This window comes from Netta rufina (assembly GCF_964035555.1).
Source record: "Netta rufina genome assembly, chromosome: 12".
NCBI classification, from domain to species: Eukaryota; Metazoa; Chordata; class Aves; order Anseriformes; family Anatidae; genus Netta; species Netta rufina.
The window spans coordinates 3,641,249-3,663,613 of record NC_140135.1 but is presented as its reverse complement, the minus strand read 5'-3'; the positions used below and the strand labels follow the sequence as shown (position 1 = coordinate 3,663,613).

The 22,365-nt window shown below is 43.7% G+C and overlaps 1 protein-coding gene across 2 annotated transcripts in view; it reads right to left on the bottom strand.

Annotated features, from left to right (window-relative positions):
• The window catches only part of COL4A5 (collagen type IV alpha 5 chain), a gene marked incomplete at its 5' end in the record, with an annotated part of 83,613 nt that extends 75,055 nt beyond the window's left edge, over positions 1-8,558 (bottom strand). For both annotated transcript variants that reach the window (XM_084294014.1, XM_084294015.1), the window contains one exon: positions 8,466-8,558. In XM_084294014.1, coding sequence (XP_084150140.1) covers positions 8,466-8,558 — 93 coding nt within the window. The remainder of the gene's footprint in view (positions 1-8,465) is intronic.
• Positions 8,559-22,365: the final 13,807 nt, after the last annotated feature.

The window sequence follows — 22,365 nt, the reverse complement described above, 5'->3', positions numbered from 1 at the left end:
CCGGTCCTCTTTAATATCTTCATCGATGATCTGGATGAGGGCATCGAGTGCACCCTCAGTAAGTTTGCAGATGACACCAAGTTAGGTGCGTGTGTCGATCTGCTCAAGGGTAAGAAAGCTCTGCAGGAGGATCTGGATAGGCTGCACTGATGGGCTGAGGTCAACTGCATGAAGTTCAACAAGGCCAAGTGCCGGGTCCTGCACCTGGGGCGCAATAACCCCAAGCAGAGCTACAGGCTGGGAGATGAGTGGTTGGAGAGCTGCCAGGCAGAGAAGGACCTGGGAGTGATGGTGGATAGTCGGCTGAATATGAGCCAGCAGTGTGCTCAGGTGGCCAAGAAGGCCAACAGCATCCTGGCTTGTATCAGGAACAGCGTGACCAGCAGGGCTAGGGAGGTGATCGTCCCCCTGTACTCGGCTCTGGTGAGGCCGCACCTCGAGTACTGTGTTCAGTTTTGGGCCCCTCGCTACAAGAAGGACATGGAGGTGCTCGAGAGAGTCCAGAGAAGGGCAACGAAGCTGGTGAGGGGTCTGGAGAACAAGTCCTATGAGGAGCGGCTGAGGGAGCTGGGCTTGTTCAGCCTGGAGAAGAGGAGGCTCAGGGGCGACCTTATCGCTCTTTTTAGGTACCTCAAGGGAGGCTGTAGCGAGGTGGGGGTTGGTCTGTTCTCCCATGGGCTAAAGTTGCACCAGGGGAGGTTTAGGTTGGATATTAGGAAGAACTTCTTTACTGTTCTTTACTGGAAGAACTTCTTTACTGGTTGTTAGGCATTGGAATGGGCTGTCCAGGGAAGTGGTGGAGTCACCATCCCTGGAGGTCTTTAAAAGACGTTTAGATGTAGAGCTCAGTGATATGGTTAGTGTTAGATCAGAGGTTGGACTAGGTGGTCTTGGAGGTCTCTTCCAACCTAGGTGATTCTGTGAAAGATTCTGAAGAATCAATACTGTATTTAGTAAATGCATACTGGTACCATACAGTGTTATTCATAAACTGTTATATTTATTCCTGAATGACAGAATGTTAGCCTTCTTTGCTAAACAGGTGAAGCTAAAAAAATAAAAAAAATCAAATGCAAGTTCAAGTTCCTTAAGTTTGAGAGTTATATAGTAACAAATGTTATTTTTTCCACCCAAAATGTGGGAGTTCAGGAGAGATTAAGGACCAGAAGGGAATAGTAATAAAGTTATTCTGAAAAAAAAAAAAAAAAAAAAAAAAGGTCAAAAAGTTTACAGTACATCCAGAGTACTGGAGAAATAATGAAGTTCAGTATGAATTATCAAAAAATCATCACTCCTGACTTGCCTAGTTTGATTAGAAAACATAGGGAGAAGGGTATGTCTGCCAGGAAAACAGCATTTAGAATAGAGGTGAAGTGACTGTACATTACTTGGGTATGAACTCAGAGCTTTCCCACACATGGAGATGAGAAATAGTGCCAGAAAGTGTTTAATATAAAAAGTTAATTTGTTTTAGCAACAGGTAGCTATTAAAACAGTATGACCCACAAGTCCATGGCTGGATGAAGAAATCCATCTGGCACTGGTCTCCTTTTAAGGATTCCTGGATTCCAAGAAAACACATTTGCATAACATTTTATACTAGCATGCAAATTAAGAAGCAGAAGTGAGTTCCTTCTAGGTTAAGGCACAGAAGAAGAGTAACCTCCTGGAGTAAGAACAGCACAGAGAAGATGGCATCAGGGGGTGGGGAAAAGAATTGCTAGCCTCAGGCACAACAGGCTAACAAAACCACTTACCCATCCCACATGTGAGTTCGAGACTTTTAACCAAGCAGAGTAACAGCACAGTAAAAGGGTGGCCTTCCAAGAAGTACTTCCAGAAGTACAATCGTGAAAGAAGCATAGTGAAAGAGTAGTGAAGGAAGCAGAGGCAAATGGTTATTCCAGGCACCGTATCAAAGAACTGAAACATTAGTTTCACTCAAAAGCAATCACTGTTATCAAGTGCTAAGTGGTAAGTTTCTAAGTTCCCCTTACAACTCAAAACTTAAGGAAATTTATCTTATTTCCTTCTGTTTGAGGAACACTGCAAGTTGCACTTCAGTATATTAAAAACGCAACACACCAACGCATATTGCCAGTGCATGTGCTTACGTATAAGAAGTCTAATTTCTGTTGAGACTGTGCTACAAGATGAAGAGAAGGCTTTGACTTCACAGTCATAGAACTACCAGTTACAGATAGCACATGGTGAATGCAGGTTATGAAACGTAAAACACAGCACCTCTGATATCATCTACAAAATTCCTCCCTTCCACTCAATGCTGCCAATGCTCTCAGGTGCTTCAAGTACCTGAAAGGGTAGGTAGAAACAGGAGTCAGTCAGTCACAAACAAGAATATCAACACTGGGGGTTTTCTTCAAGCCTCATTGCCTTTTTCTCAGTACAAATGTTGGCATGTTGCTTCACTATCACTCCAGTTGCTACATAAAGCCCAGTTTTACGCTCACAAATGAAGGTTCTTTTATACTCGTCTAGTGCAGTAACCGTGCAAGAAGCGAGTTTGACTGAAAATTAAGTTAGAAAGGAAGGGCTGTGCAGATCTGTTCAGTTTTCTGTGTTTTCTAAAAATATGGTATAGCTTTGGAGGGACTCAGCAGCCACTTACCTCAGCAGTCCTGAGAGCACTCTGGGCTGAGAGACCTGTCCAGTTTCACCTTTCCCATGAGCTGCCCTACAGCCCCAAGCACTTACACGAAGCCTTTCCACCACAGCCCCGCTACTTGCCCAGCAGGCAACCAGAACCATCTTCCCTTAACCTGGGGCAAGAGCCCCCCAGGGACCCATCGGCCTGCCAGCTGACACCAGAGCCAGTAAGGTGATCATACCTACCGTAAATACATCTCCAAATACAACACAAAAGAGGTAGAAAAAGCAGGAGTTAATAAAAGATGGAAAGAGATGAAAGCTTCATTTGGTATCAGTGAAGTATTTGGAAAAACACTAAGGATTTTCTTGCAGATTCGTTTGGTATGCTACCACGTGCATACATCTCAGCTCTAAGTAAGGGCTGTCCAAGTCTAGTTTCACAAAGCATCTTAATTCCCCAGGAAGCACTACAGCATAAGTAATCTTCCTGTAAATTAATGGGGCATTTTAAAAGCAAGATTCACAGTGATAACAGCTAAGGTCAGTACTGGAATAAACAGGTTTTTCCAACATGTTCAAGACATTTCAGCACAGAGCCCTAACAGACATTTAGGGCATTTCAGCACAGAGCCTTACCAAAGGCAGACAATGGCAAAAAAAAAAGAAAAAAAAAAGGACTTACTAGGCTGTTTTCAGCTGAGCTTCACTTATCTCAAGGAAAGCTAAGACAAAGGCAAGTAGGGTTTCCAGCAGAGCTGCAGTAGCAAAGCTTATCTAGCATACAGGGGGCCATGTTTGACCACAGGAGAGGAGTTCTGCAGGTTTAACCATATGCCTCAAAGAAAAAAATCATTTTGTAGACAGCTCTTTGACTAAACGCTAGTCTAAGTGCTGTACGTAGATGGCTTTTACAGTGCCAGGAGAGGGAACATTGAAATTCAGCTCTGTCAATTTAATTCCTTAGAGAGATTAGGTAAAAGAAACAAAATGCTGATGAGACTAAACTATTTTCTTTCCCCTCCAAATGGGAGAAGGAGACAAGAAGAGAAATCCAACCACAGAAGTTGGAGCTGCAATAACTGAGCCTTAAAGGGTATCGCTGAAGTCAGCTCAAATCCATAGCTTTAGAGTCCCTTTCTTCCTGATTCCTAAAACGGGCTTCAGGTTAAAAATACTGTTAATATTACTGCTACATTTTTTTTCCTCTTGTATAGCAAAGTAACATATATACACATACACTGGGCAAGACACCCTCCCCAAAAGGGAACTTGTACTTTAAAATTTGAAAACAGAATCCAAATTGCAGTTTTCAATGCTGCCCATGCTGACAGCTAGAGATGGCTTTCTGACCAAAACACAGCAGCAGCTAGCTGCACTGGAAGTAGACATGAAACCTCCTACTTACAACTGCATAGTTAGAGTTAATTCTTGACTACAGGACGCACAAGTAGTCTTAAAGCAGGCTTCAGAGCACAGCTTTACTCTCACATAGCTCTGTTTAGAGCCCTGGGATGATTCAGGTTGGAAGGGGCCTCAGGTCGGTATTTACCCCAGACTCCCCCTTGGAGCGTGGGAACAGAGACGTGGTTTCATAAATGAAAGACAAAATTACAGGTGTCTTTTTCAAGAATATTAAAAATGTCCATAGTACAGTTTAAGAATCAGACTTTTAGAGAAAAATTACCACCAAGTCAACGCTAAAATGGTTAATTCACAATATAATTTCAAAATTATGTGACTGCGAAATAGCTCTTCACCCTAAAATTAAGAACGTATCTCCCACATGCAGTATCCTAAGTTTAGGACTATCTCCTTCACAAATTCTCCAAGAAAGATATGAGCTCTGTGAGAAAGGCATAAAACAAAAGTTATTTTACAATTAGCTTACTATTGGAGTTTTTTTCTTTAAAAAAAAAAAACAAAAAAAAACAGGACCTTTTCCTCTGCAGCTCAGCTGCATTCACACTGTTGATAAGTCCTCGGTACACTGAAGCTTTTCCTCTGCACACCACCCATCTGCAATTACATAACCAGGGCTTTCAGCGAGTTTCCTTTTCAGAAAGCTGCACTGCATCAGCAACACTTCATACTGTTTAATTGCATTGTTAACCTCCCACAGGAAGGCAAAGGATGCTTAAAACCATACCAGAAGTACACCTCTTGAACACATTTTTACACGTTCGGTGCTGTAAGCCACCTGCTCTTAGAGAAGCCCGAAGTCAACATCAGATAGCCAAAAACTGGGCAGAGCACCAGCTTAAAAGCACCCTGGGAGTTCAAGTCCAGACAGCCTGATGCAACAGTCAGGCAAAAAGTGCTTTCACTCCCAGCAATTTGTCTGGTATTATCATTATTGGCTGAGGCTGCTCGGGCACGCTTGCATAACGCTATTCCTCGAACGTGCAAGCGTTATCTAGATATCTTGTGAAGTGGTGATGCGCAGGGGAGAGTTTACACAGCTGATGCGATTAGGGGAGAGCTTTCATTTAAGCAAAGGGAGGGTCAGAGTGCACCGTACATCCTCACGGCCTGCGGAACCGCTTCCTCGCCGCACTTTGTCCCAGAGAGAAAATACGCCTGGTAACTTTGCCAGGGTGTTCTTTCTGATTTCAGTTGTTTTGTAGGACTGATAAGTCCCGGCGTGTTCCAGTAAAACTGACAGCAGCTAACTGCATGATGGTGAGCACTACCCTTATTCAGTGTCGAAAGGTCACTGTGAATTTACAGAACTGTTAAATAAACCAGGTAACACTTCATCCTAGGAAAGTTTACCCTTCCTTCTTTTAAAAAAAAGGGTATGTAGCTTAGATAATTGCTTACAGTGAGTAGATGAATCCATTCATAATGAGGAAAACACCGGAAAGTGCCTAAGCAGAGGCCCTCAGAGTATGCTAGGAGTTTCTGCTGAACTATCAGTCTATTTTCATCATGTAGCAGAACTGAATAAGATCCATAACTATTTTTTATGCATGGCTACGAAAGATTAGATGTCACTATCCAAAGGGGTGTTGTTAGGTTTCATGCAGAATTCCTTGGATTTGTTTGCATTTCAGTATACACCAGAGCACATCCTGAGATACAACTGTTACTGTGCATCTTCACAAACCTTGAAAGGTCCTTGCCATGAAAGGCAAAACACACGACAAGTGACAAGTCGCAAGTGTGAGGGCTTTAGCCTTGATGTTATGCAACAGTCTTGTGCATGACTGATCAAGACACATCCTCAGAATTTCAGGATGAAATATTGTTTGGGTTCTGCAGGCGAGCATCCATTCCATCCTGCTTTTCAAGACCTAGCTTTCATAACTAGAGAGCCAGGCAGTTATGAAATGCAAGATAATGGTAACCAATCCCATGAAAAGTATTTGGGTCCAAAGGAGACAACTACCATATACACATCAAGAATATTAATTAAGTACAGTGTAATTAACTACATGAGATATATGTATATACTCAAACTGGAATAAAAAACGCAGGCAAAGAAAAACAAGGCATTGCAAAACTTTTATTTTTGACAACTTCAGGGCATACAAAGCCCATTTACACACACTAAACATCTAGGCCTTAGCCATAAAGGTTCCCCCCCAATAAAAGCTAATAAGCAGTCACTAACTTCAATGGAGTTTCACAGATTAACACAAATCAATGATCTAGCTCATCTCCATTCTTTAACTAAAGAACTTCCACAATTGCAACTTCAGATGACTTCTCTATAATAGTAAGGGTAAGCCTGCAGGAGAGGGAAAAGCACTTTGCTTATAATAGAAACTAGTTGGCTTATATATGTATACGTGGAATTACATAAGAAACACCAAGTCTTTTAGGCAACAATATTGCCCCATGCATACATGAGCACTGGCAAACTCTGATGACAGCAAATAAGTACCTCTCCTGTACTCCATCGCAGCTGGCACCATATCCTACCCCTTTCCTCCTCCCACTCTGCAGCAGCACCGGTCTGACTCCCAGCTACTTTTATGCTGCTAGCCAGCGCTTACATGCTTCACCTTACATCACTGCTCAGTCTGTACAAGTGCACTGCATGACCCGTATCCTACTCACCAAGCTGAGTTTATGGCTTAAGGGCAATGGAAATCCAGTAATAAAACCTGAACAATTAAATTCATCCGTACTGAGTACGAGTTTCTGATGGTTTTATTAAGTCATTGCCTCCATGGACAGATAATAGCAATGCTCTGTCACCTTGTACTTATCAAGTAACACAGATAGCCCTACAATCCAGAGCAAAGACAACATGATTTTTACATTTTAAGTGTGCATAAGGAGGTTGAATAAGCTCAGATATTTTAGTCAGGACACCAAAATGACTTCAAATCATCCCACCAGGATTATGCTGTCAGGGTGGGCAGCTGGGATGTGGAAACCTAACATAAGGCCCCAAAACAATATCCACAAAGAGACTGTATGCATTATGCATACTGCTATAATGTTAGTTCTACCTCTTCTGACCATCAGAAGAGTAAAACGCTGATCCAAATTGATAAGGGTCAGCATAATTCAGCACTGTAACCATCACGGGAGATTCAAGGGCATCAGAACACCAAAGTGCTAAGAAACCAGAGAGTCAGCAGGATTTACGTAGATTGGGAACAGAGCTGCCCGCCTCTTTCTCCCATCCCCACTAGCCCTCAGGTCTTGAGTTAATCTCATCTCACCATGGGGCAGTAAAACCCCAGGAGGCTCATCCTAAAAGAAAGCCTGTAGCACATGGTGGCATTGAGATCCACAAACTCCACCATTTTGCTTTTTTCCTTTCTTTTCTCTCGAGGCACAGGGCTGCCAACAGGGTCGGCCTGGCAGTGTCTCCTTCCAGGACCCCACAGACTCCCACCACTCACACCCCCCCTCTGCTTCAGGGCTTTCCTAAAGGAGTGGGGAGAGCTTTATTTATACACACAGACCCATCCCTCTTCAATCCCCACCTCCTAAAACAGTGAAATCCTGCAGGTGGAACTGACCCAGCCCCTCCTTTAAGGGGTAAAAAGTGGGGAAACCTCATGGGAAATAGTCTGGGGCCAGAAGCAGCACCGCAGGCAACACGAAGGCGAGCAGCTAAGCATTGCTAACACACTGGTGTCACTCACGTTTGGGTACACACCTGGTAAGAAGAAGGGGTGGAAGAGTAGAGGAGAGCATTACAGCCAGTCTTTACTTTTTGGAAGGGCAAATGAAAGGTCTACCAGGTCTGACTGTAAAGGAATGCACTTCAAAGGAGCTCCAGACAAGGAAGATTTTGTCGGCTCTATCTACAAAACCGCACGTGGAGTAGGGCCACAGCAAAGAGGTGCTGCACAGCTCTAGTTAGGACCGCTGTTCAACTGGGGAACAATCTGAAACATCAGAAACCTGAACTCATTTTCTCTTCCGAGGAAGCTTCAGAAAAGTTATCGCCCCAAGCAGTGGATCATAAAAAAAACAGACAGGAGCTGGCACAGGCTGAAGCAGGAGCCTGCTCCCTTCCATACCCCTCGCCAGCAGCAGGTCCCCGTGAAGCACTTGACCCAGCAGCCGGTGCCCCCTGCCCCAGCCCTGTGAGGGGAGGCAGGGCGGGCACCCCAGGGGCAGCACAGCGCCTTCCTCCTCCTCCTCGCCCCTACCACGGGCGCCCAGCACCACCCGAGGAGCACCCCTGGGCCTTCGGGGCGCCCCCAGCCCTGCCGGAGGGGGGCGTCCGGCCTCCTTTGTCCCCCTGCCTCCCGCACACGGCCCCCCCGGTACCTCAGCCCCGCTCCGAGCCGGGTTGCGGTCAGCTCCCCGCAGCCGGCAGCCCCCAGGGCGACCCCAAAGCTGCCCCCCCAGCTCCTGAGGAGAGCCCAGGGACGCCCCACACTCACCGCCGCCGCCGCCTCGTCCAGCCGCCAGCACCCCAAGAGCAGCACCACCAAGCACCCGGCGGCTGGGCTGCGGCTCCACCACCGCGGCTCCATCCTCGCAGCCACCTCAGGAGCTCCGGGAGCGGGCGTGAGGCGCGGGCATAGCCCGGCGCGGGTAGCCCGGCTGGCTCCGAGCAGCACCCCCCGACCACCCCGCCGCCACCGCCCGCCCCTCTGCCGCGCTCGCCCGCTCCTCCCGGCTCAAGTCCTCCCGAGACTACTGGCACTGGCCCGCCCCGCGAGATTCATCCGCGCCACAGGCGTCCCCCAGCGCGTCTGTGGGGAAGGGGTCGCTCCGCGCTGAGTAGAGGGGGCCGCGGCTCCCCGCCCGCCGCTCCCCGCCAGCCCTCCACGGTTCGGGCGTCGGGGTTTTGGCGGAACGGAGGCCGGGAGCCTTTTGCCTCTCCCCGCTGCCTCGTCTGGCGGCCGTCGAGCCCCGGACTATTTTTCGCGGCGGAGGCAGCGGGGTGTGTGAGAGGTTCGACGGCAGTGGGGGCCGCTGGCGGTGCCGGGTCCGCACCTCAGGAGTGGGCGGGCGGCGGGGCCGGGCGGGGCCGCGCTCTGCTCCCCGCACCTCAGGTTCGACGTCCCGGCTGTGGCCGCGCAAACTCCGCTGTCCGCGCACCGCAGGGACGAGGAGGTGACCGAGAGGCGGCTGGGGGGGGGAAACCCCCGCTCCCTGAGCCGCGCAGGGCGTCCTCCCCTTCCTCCGGCGGCATGGGCTGCGCTGGGTGAGTGCCGGGGCGCGGTGGCCCCTTCGCTCCGCTTCCCCTTTTCCTTCCTTCCCCGGCCCCGCCGTGACCCTCTCTGTGCTCTCGCCTCCCCTCAGACTGCTGTGGGTGCTGCTGCTGCTTGTCTGCCTGGGCATGGAGCCGGCGAGTGGGGTAAGTGAGCGGCGCCCGAGCTGGTTGTTGTGCTCTCTGCCCCCGTCCCCCTCAGGCTTCCCCTTGCGTAGTTTTTTTGGGGTGGTGGGCAACGAGTACAGCCGTTTTCTGCCCTCTTTCCTACCCCCTATACCGCCCCCGTCCCCTCAGGGCCGACTGCTGCAAGCCCCCGGGTCCCTGCCCCCAGGGGCTGCCCCCCGACCCCTCCGAGCTGAGGGGGGAAACGAAGGGCTGATTAACGTTTAAACAGCTTAACGAGGGATCGTGGCTTCTTACACATTCACCGTTTTCATTTTTTTGGTCTCGTAATTTTCTGTAACTGGGGTGTTTAAGTTGTTAGCCCGCTCGGCTGCAGCGAATGAAAGAGTCCTTTGGAGAACCTGTAGCGTGAATCCAGCGTGCGAGTGGTGTGCAGGCAGCTCACAGCAATCCCCTTGCTGTGTTGTGATGGGAATGAAGGCTGCACAATGTCCTTTACTCTGTGTAGTCCCGATCTCACCACACGTAACCTACAACGAATTAACGTAAGTGGTCGGTATAACATGCTTTGTGAATGTTTATTTAAATTCTTCTTCTAACAGGCTTCTAGCAAAAACAGTTTAAAACATGAGCTCTTGATTTCTTAGCCAATGTTTTCCTAGTGCTTTTGCTACTCTTTTGATTAAAATTTTAAGGATTTAGAGCCTTCCTGTACAACTGGCAAGAAATCTCTTGAAAAGGCTTTAATAGCAGAGGAGTTTATATTTTTCATAAGCATGAAAGACTTGCTTCTGCCTTTCACTTTTTATAATCGATTGGACTGGTAGAATTACACCATCCTGATCAGGTGGTAGTTACAGGCATTAATCTGCCCAAAGATTAAAAGATTAAACAATGTGCAAAGATGTGGGAGTTACTTTGCATGTTTTGTTTTTTTTTTCCCTTCAACAAAACCAGCAACTGTTCTTCTGAGTGTTCTTAATGCCATGGAATCTACGTGGAAACGCAGTGCATATTTTCAAAGCGTTTTGAAACAAAAATGGCAAGCCATATTTTGCTGTTCTTTTTATAAATTCATGCAGTATGTCAGTGAAATTATTCTTGATAGGCGTAACCAACATCAGATTTTTAATTATCTGTTTCAGGTTTGCTTTATACCTGTTGGAAAGTGCAACCTTCAAACAGTCAGACTTCTGTTTCTTGATATGTTTTGTTGTATGCAAAGGGACTTTGTCAATGGAAGTTCTATTGAAATGAGTAAGATGAATATCTACATGCCATTTCTAAGTCCTCCTGGCCGTTCTCTTCATGGTTAGAAAACAAACGAGATCTTTGTTCTCGTGTGAGCAGTCTACAGGTATCAAAAATATTCAGAAAGAGGTCCTTAAAACATCTAGTTTTAGTACTTTTTCTGTCTAAGCGGTTAATGCACGTAATTACCATTATTAAAAAGCTGGCAAACATGCTCAACAGGAAAGATAGACAACTATGTTTTTGTTATCTTTTCAGATAGAGCAGTGGGTAATTGACTTTCTTGTAGTAGTGATTTAAAAAAAAATTGAAAAGTCACCACCACCACCACCAAAACAGCCACACCCTAACACCTTCCAGCATGAAGCCCTTAAGAGAAAATGCTAAACTGAAGTTGGTTTTGCAGTAGGCAGAGCTTTTGTGTGGAAAGAAGAAACTCTGTAAGGTTACTGAATAGTCCTCAGCTGTGTGATTTGAAGTGCCTGGGTGATGTGAAGTACAATGTTAATAGAATGAAGTCAAAGCTTTGGGTCAATAAAGAGTAATAGCTTCCCAAAGGCTACTCAAAGAGATGGTCAACAGTTAAAGTACTTCTTGTTGAAGGTGATGTGATCTGTAACTTTGTTCACCTTCTCTTTCCTTCATTTAATCTGATTTCTATAACTTACCTGTTATAAACCCTACAGCTATTGCACTGATTTGTTGAGCACTCTTCCAGAATAAGTGGCTAGGCAGGGGCTGATATGTCAGGCCAACATCCTGCATAAAGTTGCATCAAAGATGGCTTTGGCTCAGAAGTATAGTCGTTCATCCCTTTCTAAGAATAGGATTTAAAAGCGTATCATATTTATTTTCTCAGCTTGTACTTATTTTTCCTGGGTATAAATGACGTCGTATTGAGTGGCAGTACAAAACTAGGCCTATAATGCAATCTAAGTTCTCTTGAACCAAAAGATGAAAGTATAAATGACTGTTATCTGTGTGGTTACTTTGCAAGAGAGGGTTACCTTGTCTGTGGGCTAATTTCTGGGAGTGACCTAAGAATTTCCCTTAACAGCTGTCAGCTGAAGTCACTTCAGGAGCTATGCCTCATTCAAGTTTTCAATCTTTTATTATTAGTAATTTCCATTGATCGTGTCTCAGGAGTGTCAGTGCAAGAAATTGCTTAAGTATAAACTAGAAGGGCAGTACTTCCATTGCACTCCAAGGCAAATGGCAAGAATTGGTCCAGGGCTGGAGGGAGCGTGACAAAACATGGGAGCAATCCTTGTGGCAGGTGCTCTCCTCAGCTAATCACTGACTGCTAATGGGGCTTTTTCAGGGCAAAATGCAGTTTTTAGAAGAGGGACTTCAAAGAGGGCAATTAGAGTTTTGCTGATGCTTTGGGGATGTCCTATAAACATGTTGGAGGGTGGCATAAAGATGGTTGCAATGACCATGGATACCCTCTTGCAGTGAAATTTGACATTCTCATCTCTTTACAAGGCTCTCAGAGGTGCTTCATGGTATCAGTAGTTCTACTGTGCCCACCTGTGAGCATACCTGGTATATAGGTGAGATAACTCCTTGTTTATGTCCTTTATCTTACTGTTCAGCTAGTTGGAATTTAGCTTGGAATATGGGCCAATATTGATGTGATGTCCTGAGTAACTAGTTATTGTTGGAGAGCTTCTTCTGGAGCAGTTGAGCTTTCACATAGAGCTCAGTTGGCTTTTATTTCGTGAGTGTGGACTTCATGTACTATTGCTACTCCTCCAAATCTTTTCTTTATTTTTTTCTTCTTGATAATAAATGTGCAGATTAAATTTGGAAGTATACAAGTAAGGAAAAAAAAACAACAACCCTATGTGATAAAAACAGTTCTGGGCAGTCTGCTCTATTTGGAGCTCACTGGTTTATGACAAGCTAGTCCAGGTGATCTTGTTTCTTTCTTCTCTTACCATACCCCAGGTTTTCTGTGCATTTAATTATGGTACAAATGTTTCTTGATATCGTTTAATTTAATATGCACTGGGTGGGCTTAATTGAACCAAACTCATTGTTTTCAGTGGCCTCACGCCAAAGGTAATTTTTGTCTTGGCAGTCTATATGCAGGGAAAAAAATAGCTGTTTAATTATGGATATTTAAAAAAAGAGTTACCACTCTCATCATTCCACTTTCCACGGTTCAGTTTCTGGAAATATGATCTTATCCATTAAGATCTGTTTTAAAAGTTCTTTTTTCCCCACTTCTTTGTTGTTTGACCACTATTTATAGGTATGTGACCCTTCTGAAGACTCACTTCTTACAGCTATAATGTCTACATAGCTTTGACCTTTGTAAATAAAGTAATGTCTGATAAAATTGCTTATGTAAGGAAGGATTATAGAAATTCAAGAAATAATGTAAAATGCAGTTTTAATCTTGTAAACTTCTAAATTTGCTTACTAGGCAAGGCAGCTTCTTATTTGTAAGGACATGTGGGTGCAGAGGCACTTCTTTGGCAAAGATGCACGCTGCATTGAGAGCGGTCATGTTGGAAAGGTCAAATTTTAATAGCACTAGGTCTGCTAATCCTTGATTCTGTAGAAAAATAATGAGAATTATTTTTATCTGAAGCATAAAAATATACAAGGGAGACAAAATTGCTAATTGTGTAGCCTTTGCCAAGACGTGTCAAATTTTATGGAAAATTTCATGTAATGCTCAATATCCCCTTCTCTGCCATCTAAACAAAGAATGGTTTATTTGCCGAATGTCTTCTGGGTGCTAAAGATAACTGAGCATAAAGCATGGCCTTTTATTTCTTACTTGAACATTGCATCAGGTCACAGCAGTTATGAAACGAGGTAAGGTGTGTGGTTGTGTTCTGAAAAGATCTTTTTTGTGGTGTTATCCATTTAAGGTGGCGGCTGCCTTTTTGCATAGGTGTGAGAGGCAGCATATGACTTAAGAAACTTATTTCCCCTGGGGGCACGCCAGCTTTAGTGCCAGCCCCAGCGTTCCCCTGCCCGAAGGACTGGTGCTGTGTTGGTGTCCCTCAGGTAGGGACAATTCGTGGTGGGGTCTCTGTCCTGTCTCCAGCCTCACAGCAGGGATGCTGTCAAGGTAAGTACAGGTCTGGTACCTTACTCCATCCTAATTCTTCCTGAGGGAACTGCAGTGATGTGCTTCTAGATGTTCCGAGAACGTACGGATTACAAAAAGTTGTGGCAATAAGAGGGCTGTGGCTTGCAAATCCAGAAGTGCCCAAGGTCTCACCTCCACCTCACTTAAGCGTTTCATAGTCACGCCCCACTTGCAGACACACAGATGCTCCTAGAAGAGAGCTGGTGACTCCCTGACTCATAGAGGGAGAAAACTCTTTCCCCCAGAACACCAGCGATGCAGCATCTGTTCAGGAAGGGCTGCTGAGCTATCACCAGCTGCTGGTATTTAATAAGACAAGTTTTCAACCCATAGGAAGCTGCTGTGCTTTTTGAAAAGGGTGTAATTGATCCAAAGGCTGCTCACTATTCATACAGATGCTCTGCATTATTTCTTCAAGTACTTTTGCTGCTGCTGAGTGCTGACTGCTGTGTTAGATCCACTCAGTCTCTTGTCAGGTGGAGTTTTGGCTATGTGCAGGGAAATACGGCCTATGTTCTGGTTTTTGAGCTTCTTTGAAGATGAACTTGGAAGAGAGAGAACTCAAGGCTACAAAGCTAGTGATTCTGTGTTGGTGCTGAGGAAACAAATATATTTCAGAGATACTAGGTGGTTTTAAGCTTTTTTCAGTGCCTTTTATGAAATTATAAATTTCTTTAGGGCGTGTACCTGAAAGTAATAAAATTAAGGTACTTTTACTGATATAAAAAAAATAACAAAAATTGGTGTTCTTATTTTGTAGAGTGCTGTCATGGTATTTTGAGGTGACTGAACCAGCCCCATCCTGTTCCCTTAGTCTCTGCTCAGTGGGTTACCTTGGTATTGAGAGGATCAACGCGGTGAGATTCGTCTTGCTTCAGTCCACTGAGATGTCGGTAGCAGCTGCGCTCTAAGTTTGCCTTATGATTCACTTACCGCTCTGTTTTCTCCTGTTCAGCTGGAACCTACTGTACTTTGTGTTTCCAGCCCTTGCCTCAACGTGCTCTTAAGCTCCTCTGCCTTCCTAGCTCTCCTTTGTGTCTTAGCCGAGGGAGCTGCCAGTATGACTCCTGGCAGTAATCTTACTGTGCTTTTCCTGATGCCTCGCTCTTTGCGGTGGTGAGGACATGTCAGTGCCTGTTACCTAGGAATCTCTGCACAGATTTGTTTCAGAAGCTTGCACCTAGTGTTTGCTGCTTTTCCCATTAGTAATAGGAACAAACGATCCCGTCCTTGACAGAAACATTGGCAAGACTTCAGTGTGACATATACCGCAGGTAAAGTCATCTACGTATCGCATCTGGACTAATCACGAACTAGCCAGAAAAGGCAATACATCAGTTGAGGTTTCTGTAAGAACTAAACGTGGTTTTTCCCTTTCCTTCAACTCTGCATGCGTCATCTTACCGTTTCCATAGAAGGGGAAAGAGCTTGGAGGCAAGGTAGCAACAGCAACCTTAAAGTTTTTCTTTGGCTGGCAGAGAGATCAAGGCCTGCCACTTTCTAGAAAGTAATCAGATTGGATGAAATGTTTGTACAGAGCGAGCTGAAAGACATCTGCATAAACACATAAGTGTTAGAAGGGGTTGGTTTTGATCTGGAAAGCAGAGGAGAGGAAAATGAGAGTGCAGTTAAACAAAGGATGGACTTAGAAATGTTCCTATGCTTCTTAAAAGTACTCTGTAAATGCTGTGTGTCAACGAAACATAACTGTCCTACTTTTCCTCCTGGCATCATTTTAAAGCTCTAAATAGTGATAAGTTTATGCTTTGCCTTTTCCAAACTTTTTTAAATTACTGCATGCACTTTGCCTGTTCACGTTGCACCAAGTGATTGCTTGAATCATTAAAGGTATTATTTTCTATTAAGAAAGGTTTTGCTCTCACGTATAGAAAGACCATTTCTCTGTAGACGTGAAATGACGTGTAGCTCTAAAATGGAGGTTTAAACCAAGAAGTGTTTCTTTAGAAAATGATATGATTAAAAAAAAAGGGATGATGAATCTGTTACTCTTAATACTTTACTTTTGAGTCGATGTTCAGAATTTATAGCCTGGCAAGTCAATTTTTCAGAAATGCATGTATGTATGTATCTCATTACTGTAACAAAGTTAAGTAGATTCACTGACTCAATGAGCAATTACTTGACAGTCCCAAAGAGGTACAGGACCTTAAAGTTGTAATAGCTCTCCTCATATCGGTTGACATTTTGCTGTGGAATATGCAGAAATCACTTACTCTGTAAAACATACACGTTTTAAAAGCAATTTGGAATTATTGTGATTGCTATAGTGGGAACACATCAAAACAATAGGAAGGTGAATCATTATACTGCACTTTGATGATTAAACCTATTCACAGAGCAGGGTGTAACTGCACTAGAAGAACATAGCCTGCAGGAGCAGAAACATTTGGCAAAAAGCAAGCTTGTAAAATTAAGAATTTATAGGAGTCTTCAGACTTTTCCATAAAAGGAGCCCGTAGGCTTCCAGCCTCAGCCCTCCATGTGAGATTCAAGACTATCACAAAATGTGTGCGAAGGGGTTGAAAAGTTGGAGCATTATCTGTAAAATTAATGTATTTGTAAATATTTTCTAAGTAGAAGCGTGGATTTGGCTGGAAAGCCCGGTTGGCAAGTCCTGCATTGCGTTGTGTGGTGTACGGAGGGTTTTGTACAGAACATACTGACTCCTCGCTACTGCAGGGAAGGATCGAAGTGTGCTGGGTCTCCAGCTTGTGCTCATGGCTGGTGGTCTGCAGTAAACCACGAGTGCCCAAAGTAGGGCGTTTGATTTCCAGCTTCCTTCTGAAATACACAAGCTTTTACTTCGATTCACTGATTTGATTTTGCTGTCACTGGGGAAGGTGTAAGGTGTAAACTTAACAAAAAGAGAAAAGATGTTCATAGGGTGGTGAAGAGAAGAAGCTCTCAAGCCACTCCTGTTGGAGAGGTAGAGCATTGTTGCTGCCAGAGCAAATACCACCTCCTGAGCCTGCTTTTACTCTAAGTAGATACAGGAAATACTCTTTAAACTCTGCAGAGTTTTGAAGTTAAAAGAGTTGGTGACCATAAACAGTATACTTTGGATGGTCTCTTCAAGGTAGTGATTACATGGTTTGCTTTGTGGTACTCTTAACAACTGTAATCTCCGTGAATCTATAATCTTGTTAGGATTAAACTGGAATCTGACTAGATAATTAGAGTGAGCTCTGAACTGTGGTTTGACCTAATACCTCTCTGTGGAGCAATTTCCATGTTAATGTATTGGCCCTGAAGCATGGGGAGTGCTGAGAACCCTCAGCAGGGTCTCTGGGAACTGAGGGCCTCCTGTTCCTCAAGTAAACTGCAAAAAAACACCTGAGGCTTTGCAGAGGCTACAAAAGCCTCTGCAAAGAGGCTGTACAAACTGGGCTCTGGGGCAGAGTTCTTAATGTCACTGTGCTCATATTCCATTGAACGTAAGAATGCGTTTGCAGACCCTCCAGAGTGATGAGACTTGCAGGATAGGCTGAATGCTGAAGTGAACATGCCTGTTAAACTATGTTGTTGGTTTTATACCTTTTCTAGAGTTCTTTTATCATGGATGTTCATTTGACCCTATTTGACGCTTTCTCTTACATAAAAACAAAGTAGTTTGTTGCAGTTTTAAATACATAACCGCTGGTTATGTTACTGTACTGTCTTTCACCCCTGGTTTTGAGTGCTTTGCAGATGTCCTTCTGCAGTGCCTGGCCATGCTGTTTTGTGGCAGATTACGCAGTGGTACTGCTCCTTTCCGAGCACGAAGAAAGCTTTGCCCCAGATCAAATGGCTGGTCAGTAGTGGGGATGGATTCTGGCTCCTTGTTCTCTGCTCCGGCACTGGATGTGAACAGACCTTAGAGCTGGGAAATGCAAAACAGCACTTTGCATAATGAACCCAGGTCTATTGTGGAGCTTTGCTGCTTTGAACTGTCCCAGGATAATTGGTAGCCCTTTGTATGCCCTAAGGGTCCCCTATGAATGGGAAGGCTTGGGCTTGTCTGCCTTTGGAGCTGTGGAAGGGTTGAACCTAACCAGTAAGGCACAGAAATGTAATCAGTTGTTTGTGGCTATTTAAAGATCCTCTGTCCAGCTGAATCTTATTCTATGTGCTAGCATGATACTGAGAGGTTTCCAGTGAGCCTGGCTGGTTTTTATCTTTCAACCTTACACTGCCCAGCCAAGTTCTGCGCGTCTCAGAGGAGTGGCAAGGACTGACAACCAGCTAGCTGGTCTCAGCTCTGGGCTGGTGGGGTACAGTAGGATTGGTTAATGCTTAGATCAGAGCTTACTATGACTCTTCATTCAAGGATGCTTTATGAAACGGCAAACTGAAATGTTTGCCAAGCATTTTAGGTAGAAATAAACTAGTATTATATTTAAAAAAAAAAAAAGTGATTTTTTTTTTTTTTTTTTCCCCCAAACATAAATCTGATTCATAAATCAATAGCTGTAGAGCATATTTCAGGCAACTTTTTAATTTCAAAGAAATAAGAATTTAATAATCCTCATGCTGTTTAAGTTGCTGTCCAGATCTAGAATGACTTGGTATTTTTTCCTGCACAGAAGACTGTCAGCTCAGTGATTTTTGTGAGGTGATACTGGTCACAGATCTTGCTGGGATAACGTATCCCTGAATTTACCAGACACTAGTTTTGCTGAGGTAGTTGGATACATGTTCTCTTCATGGTAAGTGTTCCATGGGTAAGAATAACCAGACCAAATACAACCTGATCCATCAAGATGCACGCTAATAATTTCCATTGAAGAAATTCCTGTGAGAAAGTAATTTTCCTCCCCTTCATTCCGGTATTATGAGCTCATGCACAGGAGGGCAGAGGGGTACTGGGTTTCGGGCCTGGATTCCTTTGCCGGAGGAATGTGCAGCGAGACGCAGGTACAGGCTAGCTCCACGACATACTTGTTCAGAGGGGCCCTTCCACAGCCCTGCAGCTCGCAGATTTACAGTACTTTTTAATCTGCAAGTTTGTGTAAAGAGAAGGTGACGGCAGGGTTAATCTTCATGAAGAATGTTGTGAGTTTTCTTTACTTTGCAGATAATGGGAATTGTTTCCTTTTCTTTTCCCTTGTTACAGGTAGGCAGTAAAAGTGTACTGTAAGATGATATGAATCCAATAAAAGCTGTGGATGTGGTGAGAGAGGCTGAGACAAGAAACACTTCCATGCTCTCTAATGTAGTCTATATGCTGTTGTGTTTAGCTGAGGTCAGTGAGGATCCAGCATGCACCTTACGCAGTATCTCATTGAGAGCCTCATTGAACTGATTATATTCAGGTTTGTTTTGGAATTTTAGTGTCTGGCAGGAGTGATCCTTATTTTCTTATATAGAGAGTGTCAGCTGCATCCTATGCTTGGTTATTTAGTTATTACCTTGTGCTGTATCACGGTAACACTAGTATCAAATTATATCTAGAAAATGTTGCAGAAGAGAATTAAAATGCTGCCCTCAAACAAGTTTATTGTAACACTGGCAAAGGAAAGTAATTGTAATTCTGTTGGAAGCCAGATTCTTTCTGTAAGATGAAACTGCTACAGTACATCCAAATACTTGGCAGAGTTGTGAAATTCACTATACTGCTTGGTTTATATCTGCCACAGCTTCTGTTCTCCGTAAGCCTGAAATTACTGATTGCTTCCTGATGGTATAAAGAAGCTGTAGCAGGGGACTGACCTCTGCCAGCTGTTTTATGCTGGGACAGGAAGGCGTTCCGCAGGTAATGCGGGAGGCATTGGTTGGGCCATAAGGAATCAGGAAAAATGGGCTCTGTTTTCAACATTACTTGATGAATGATTTCGGACAACTTTCTTACCCACTCCCTGTCATGGAGCATGTTTATGGCTGTGTGTAAAATGATTGTACTTACTCGTGGTGCTTTGTATGTCTGTTCATCAAGGTTTGTGCTGAAAGGGGTTAGAAAAAGGGAAAATATGCGTAATCTTTCCTTCATGTCATTGTAGTAGAACTGGCCTAAGGGAAGGTCTGCTTTAAACTTAGGACAGGTATCTGTTGGTAATATTGGAAGAAATTTAGTGCTTTGGGTTTTGGTTGTATGTTTGCTTATTTTTTTCCTCAGGTTTCCTAAGATGACACAAGTACTTCGCTTTCTTGATTTGTCATGAATAATCAACCAGCTTCTAATACCTATGAATGGAGAATCATGACAATCATGAACAAAATGGCTATTTCGTTTTAAAAAAAATAGAGAAAAAGTGTTTTAATTACATAAAACTAAAAGTTTTACCCAAATCTTGTCCTTTTCTGTACATATATACCACTGAGGTCCATGAGGATTGTTAGAAATGAGGATTAGATAAAAGCCTAGCCTGTACCCAACAAATGGCATCAGTGTAAACCAACAAAACAAAGTTGGTGTTACTTCAACTTCTAAACACAAACTGTAAATAAAAACATATTTTATATTATCTAGGGACTTATGGGGTGCCAGTTCTTTTAAAAGATTACAAGAGGGCTGGAATTAGTGCTATTAAGGTTTTATTGAATCTTAATTTATTAGCCTTAGAATGCTATGCTTTTAACAATAGTGCATGCGATTTTTTTTCCCTGAAGTGTTGGCAAAAAATCATGCCCATCTCAAGAAATCCTGCAGAGTTTCCAACTCTCATTTTTATTGCAAGATTTAAGAAAACTAATTGTTACATATATTGGAATCATGTAAAGATGATAACCATTCTTACTTAAAATCAAATCTCACCTTCTGACCCTAAATATTGGATAAAAATTGAGGAAAACTAAAGGAAAACAAAATTGAGGGAAACAAAATGGTTCTAAAAGTATCATATTTTCTTTCCTAACCTTTAAGCCAGGTGCTTGACTGCGGGGGATTGTTGTGCTGGATGTTTGACCTGAGCAGCATCGAGGCAATCAGACGGTTTCCCCGTGACTGGACTATCTCAGACCTGCCAGCTGGGGGATTTCTCGGGTCTGTGTGCAGGAGGGTTGGCACTGGTGTGCTGCTGGAGCAGGGATCTCTGACAGGCTGGAGCTTTGTTTATATAAAGCTGGACTGAAGAGCAGAAAACAAATAATCATACTTTTCTGGCCTGCAGGACCGGCTGCGTCACTTATATCATATTTGATGCACACTGAACACACTTAAGTGTTGAGAACAATGTTCAGCCTTTAAAAAGACATTGATTGATCGTGTTCTCTTTATTTTATTTTTGTGAAATGTCTGTGGAGGCACTCGAGTTTGTGGGAGGAGGCAGGCTGCCAAATGGAGCGAGAGAGGCCTGCGGTGCAGGTGCCAGAAATCCGGTTCACTGCTGCTGGTATCAGGCAGGAGGCTGTGCCCTGTCATGGGTGCGTGTGTCTGAGAGAAAGGAGGCCAATTCTTACTGGCAATTCCTCATTAAACCCACTATGTTCCTTTTTGTGGTTTTATGTAGACTTTGCTGCAAACTTCTACACCTCCAACACAGCAAACGCAGGGCGTTCTCTTCAATGTGAGACAAGGAATATTGCTGTAGCTGGTTTAAATCTAAATAAGTTACACAACTTATACCTTAGTATCAGGTAATTTATATAACTACCTAAATTAAATAACTTTCTAGACCATCTCTTATTTTCCTTTTGTGCCATTGTGCAAGCCTGTGTGCTTGAAAAGTAATCCACTTAAATAAAATGTGAGTGCTTTCAGATAGGCTTGCTGTACTATGTGAGCAAAGGTCTTAAAGCCTAAATTCATTTGGAAAAAAAAATCCTTTAAGACCCTTCTCAGGCCAGCACCTTTGGCTGAAATTTGATATCAATTAATTTAGCCTTGTTTGCTACACCCGTGGCGTGTAAGCTGCTATTGTTAGGGCACCTTTGCAAAACGTGAAATGAAATATTTTCTTTTGACTTCACAGCGCATAGATAAGTGAATGCTCATGTAACCTTTTGTTTGGTTTTCTATGGAATTTAATTTACAAACTTTGCTGGAAAATAACCTTTTGCCCTTTTTAATGTATTCTGTACCACAGGAATCTGCAGGGTGTCAGGATGTACAATGTACAACCCCTGTTCTTCAGTTCCTAGTTGTTATTTGCCTCTGAGAGGGATTTTAGGAAGTTAATGCTTGGATCATTTCATAGGTTGTACTCTTAGGTCTAGTTATATTTCTCCCACTGCAATTTATATCAATCCTGGTCTGTGGGATTAATGTGGGAGTATAGATAGCTGTGACTTTTGTTTTCTCATGGTTAAGAGAAGGAAATGTGCTTGTCAGAAGTCCCAAGCATGTAATTTTATTGAGATTTTATGCTTTGAAGAGACCCTTCAGATAGTACTTATGTCCACTTTGTTAAAAATACGTGATGTTTAAAAATCACTGCAAGGAATAATTTGTTCTGAAATGCCAGTTGTAGAGCTGTGAGCCTCCTCATGTTTTTACTTACCTTTGTAATGCTGGCTCTTGTGAATTTAGGTCACCAGATATGACCCCGTTGTACCCTTGTACACGAAAAGTCCGAATTGAAATACAATCCCTACTCCAAAAATTTGCAACCCACCAGAAGCATGCAAAACCTAACAAAAAAAAAGAAAAGGAAAAAAGAAAAGGAAATATTGCTCAGCAAGGGGCAGTCTTATCCCACCAAGT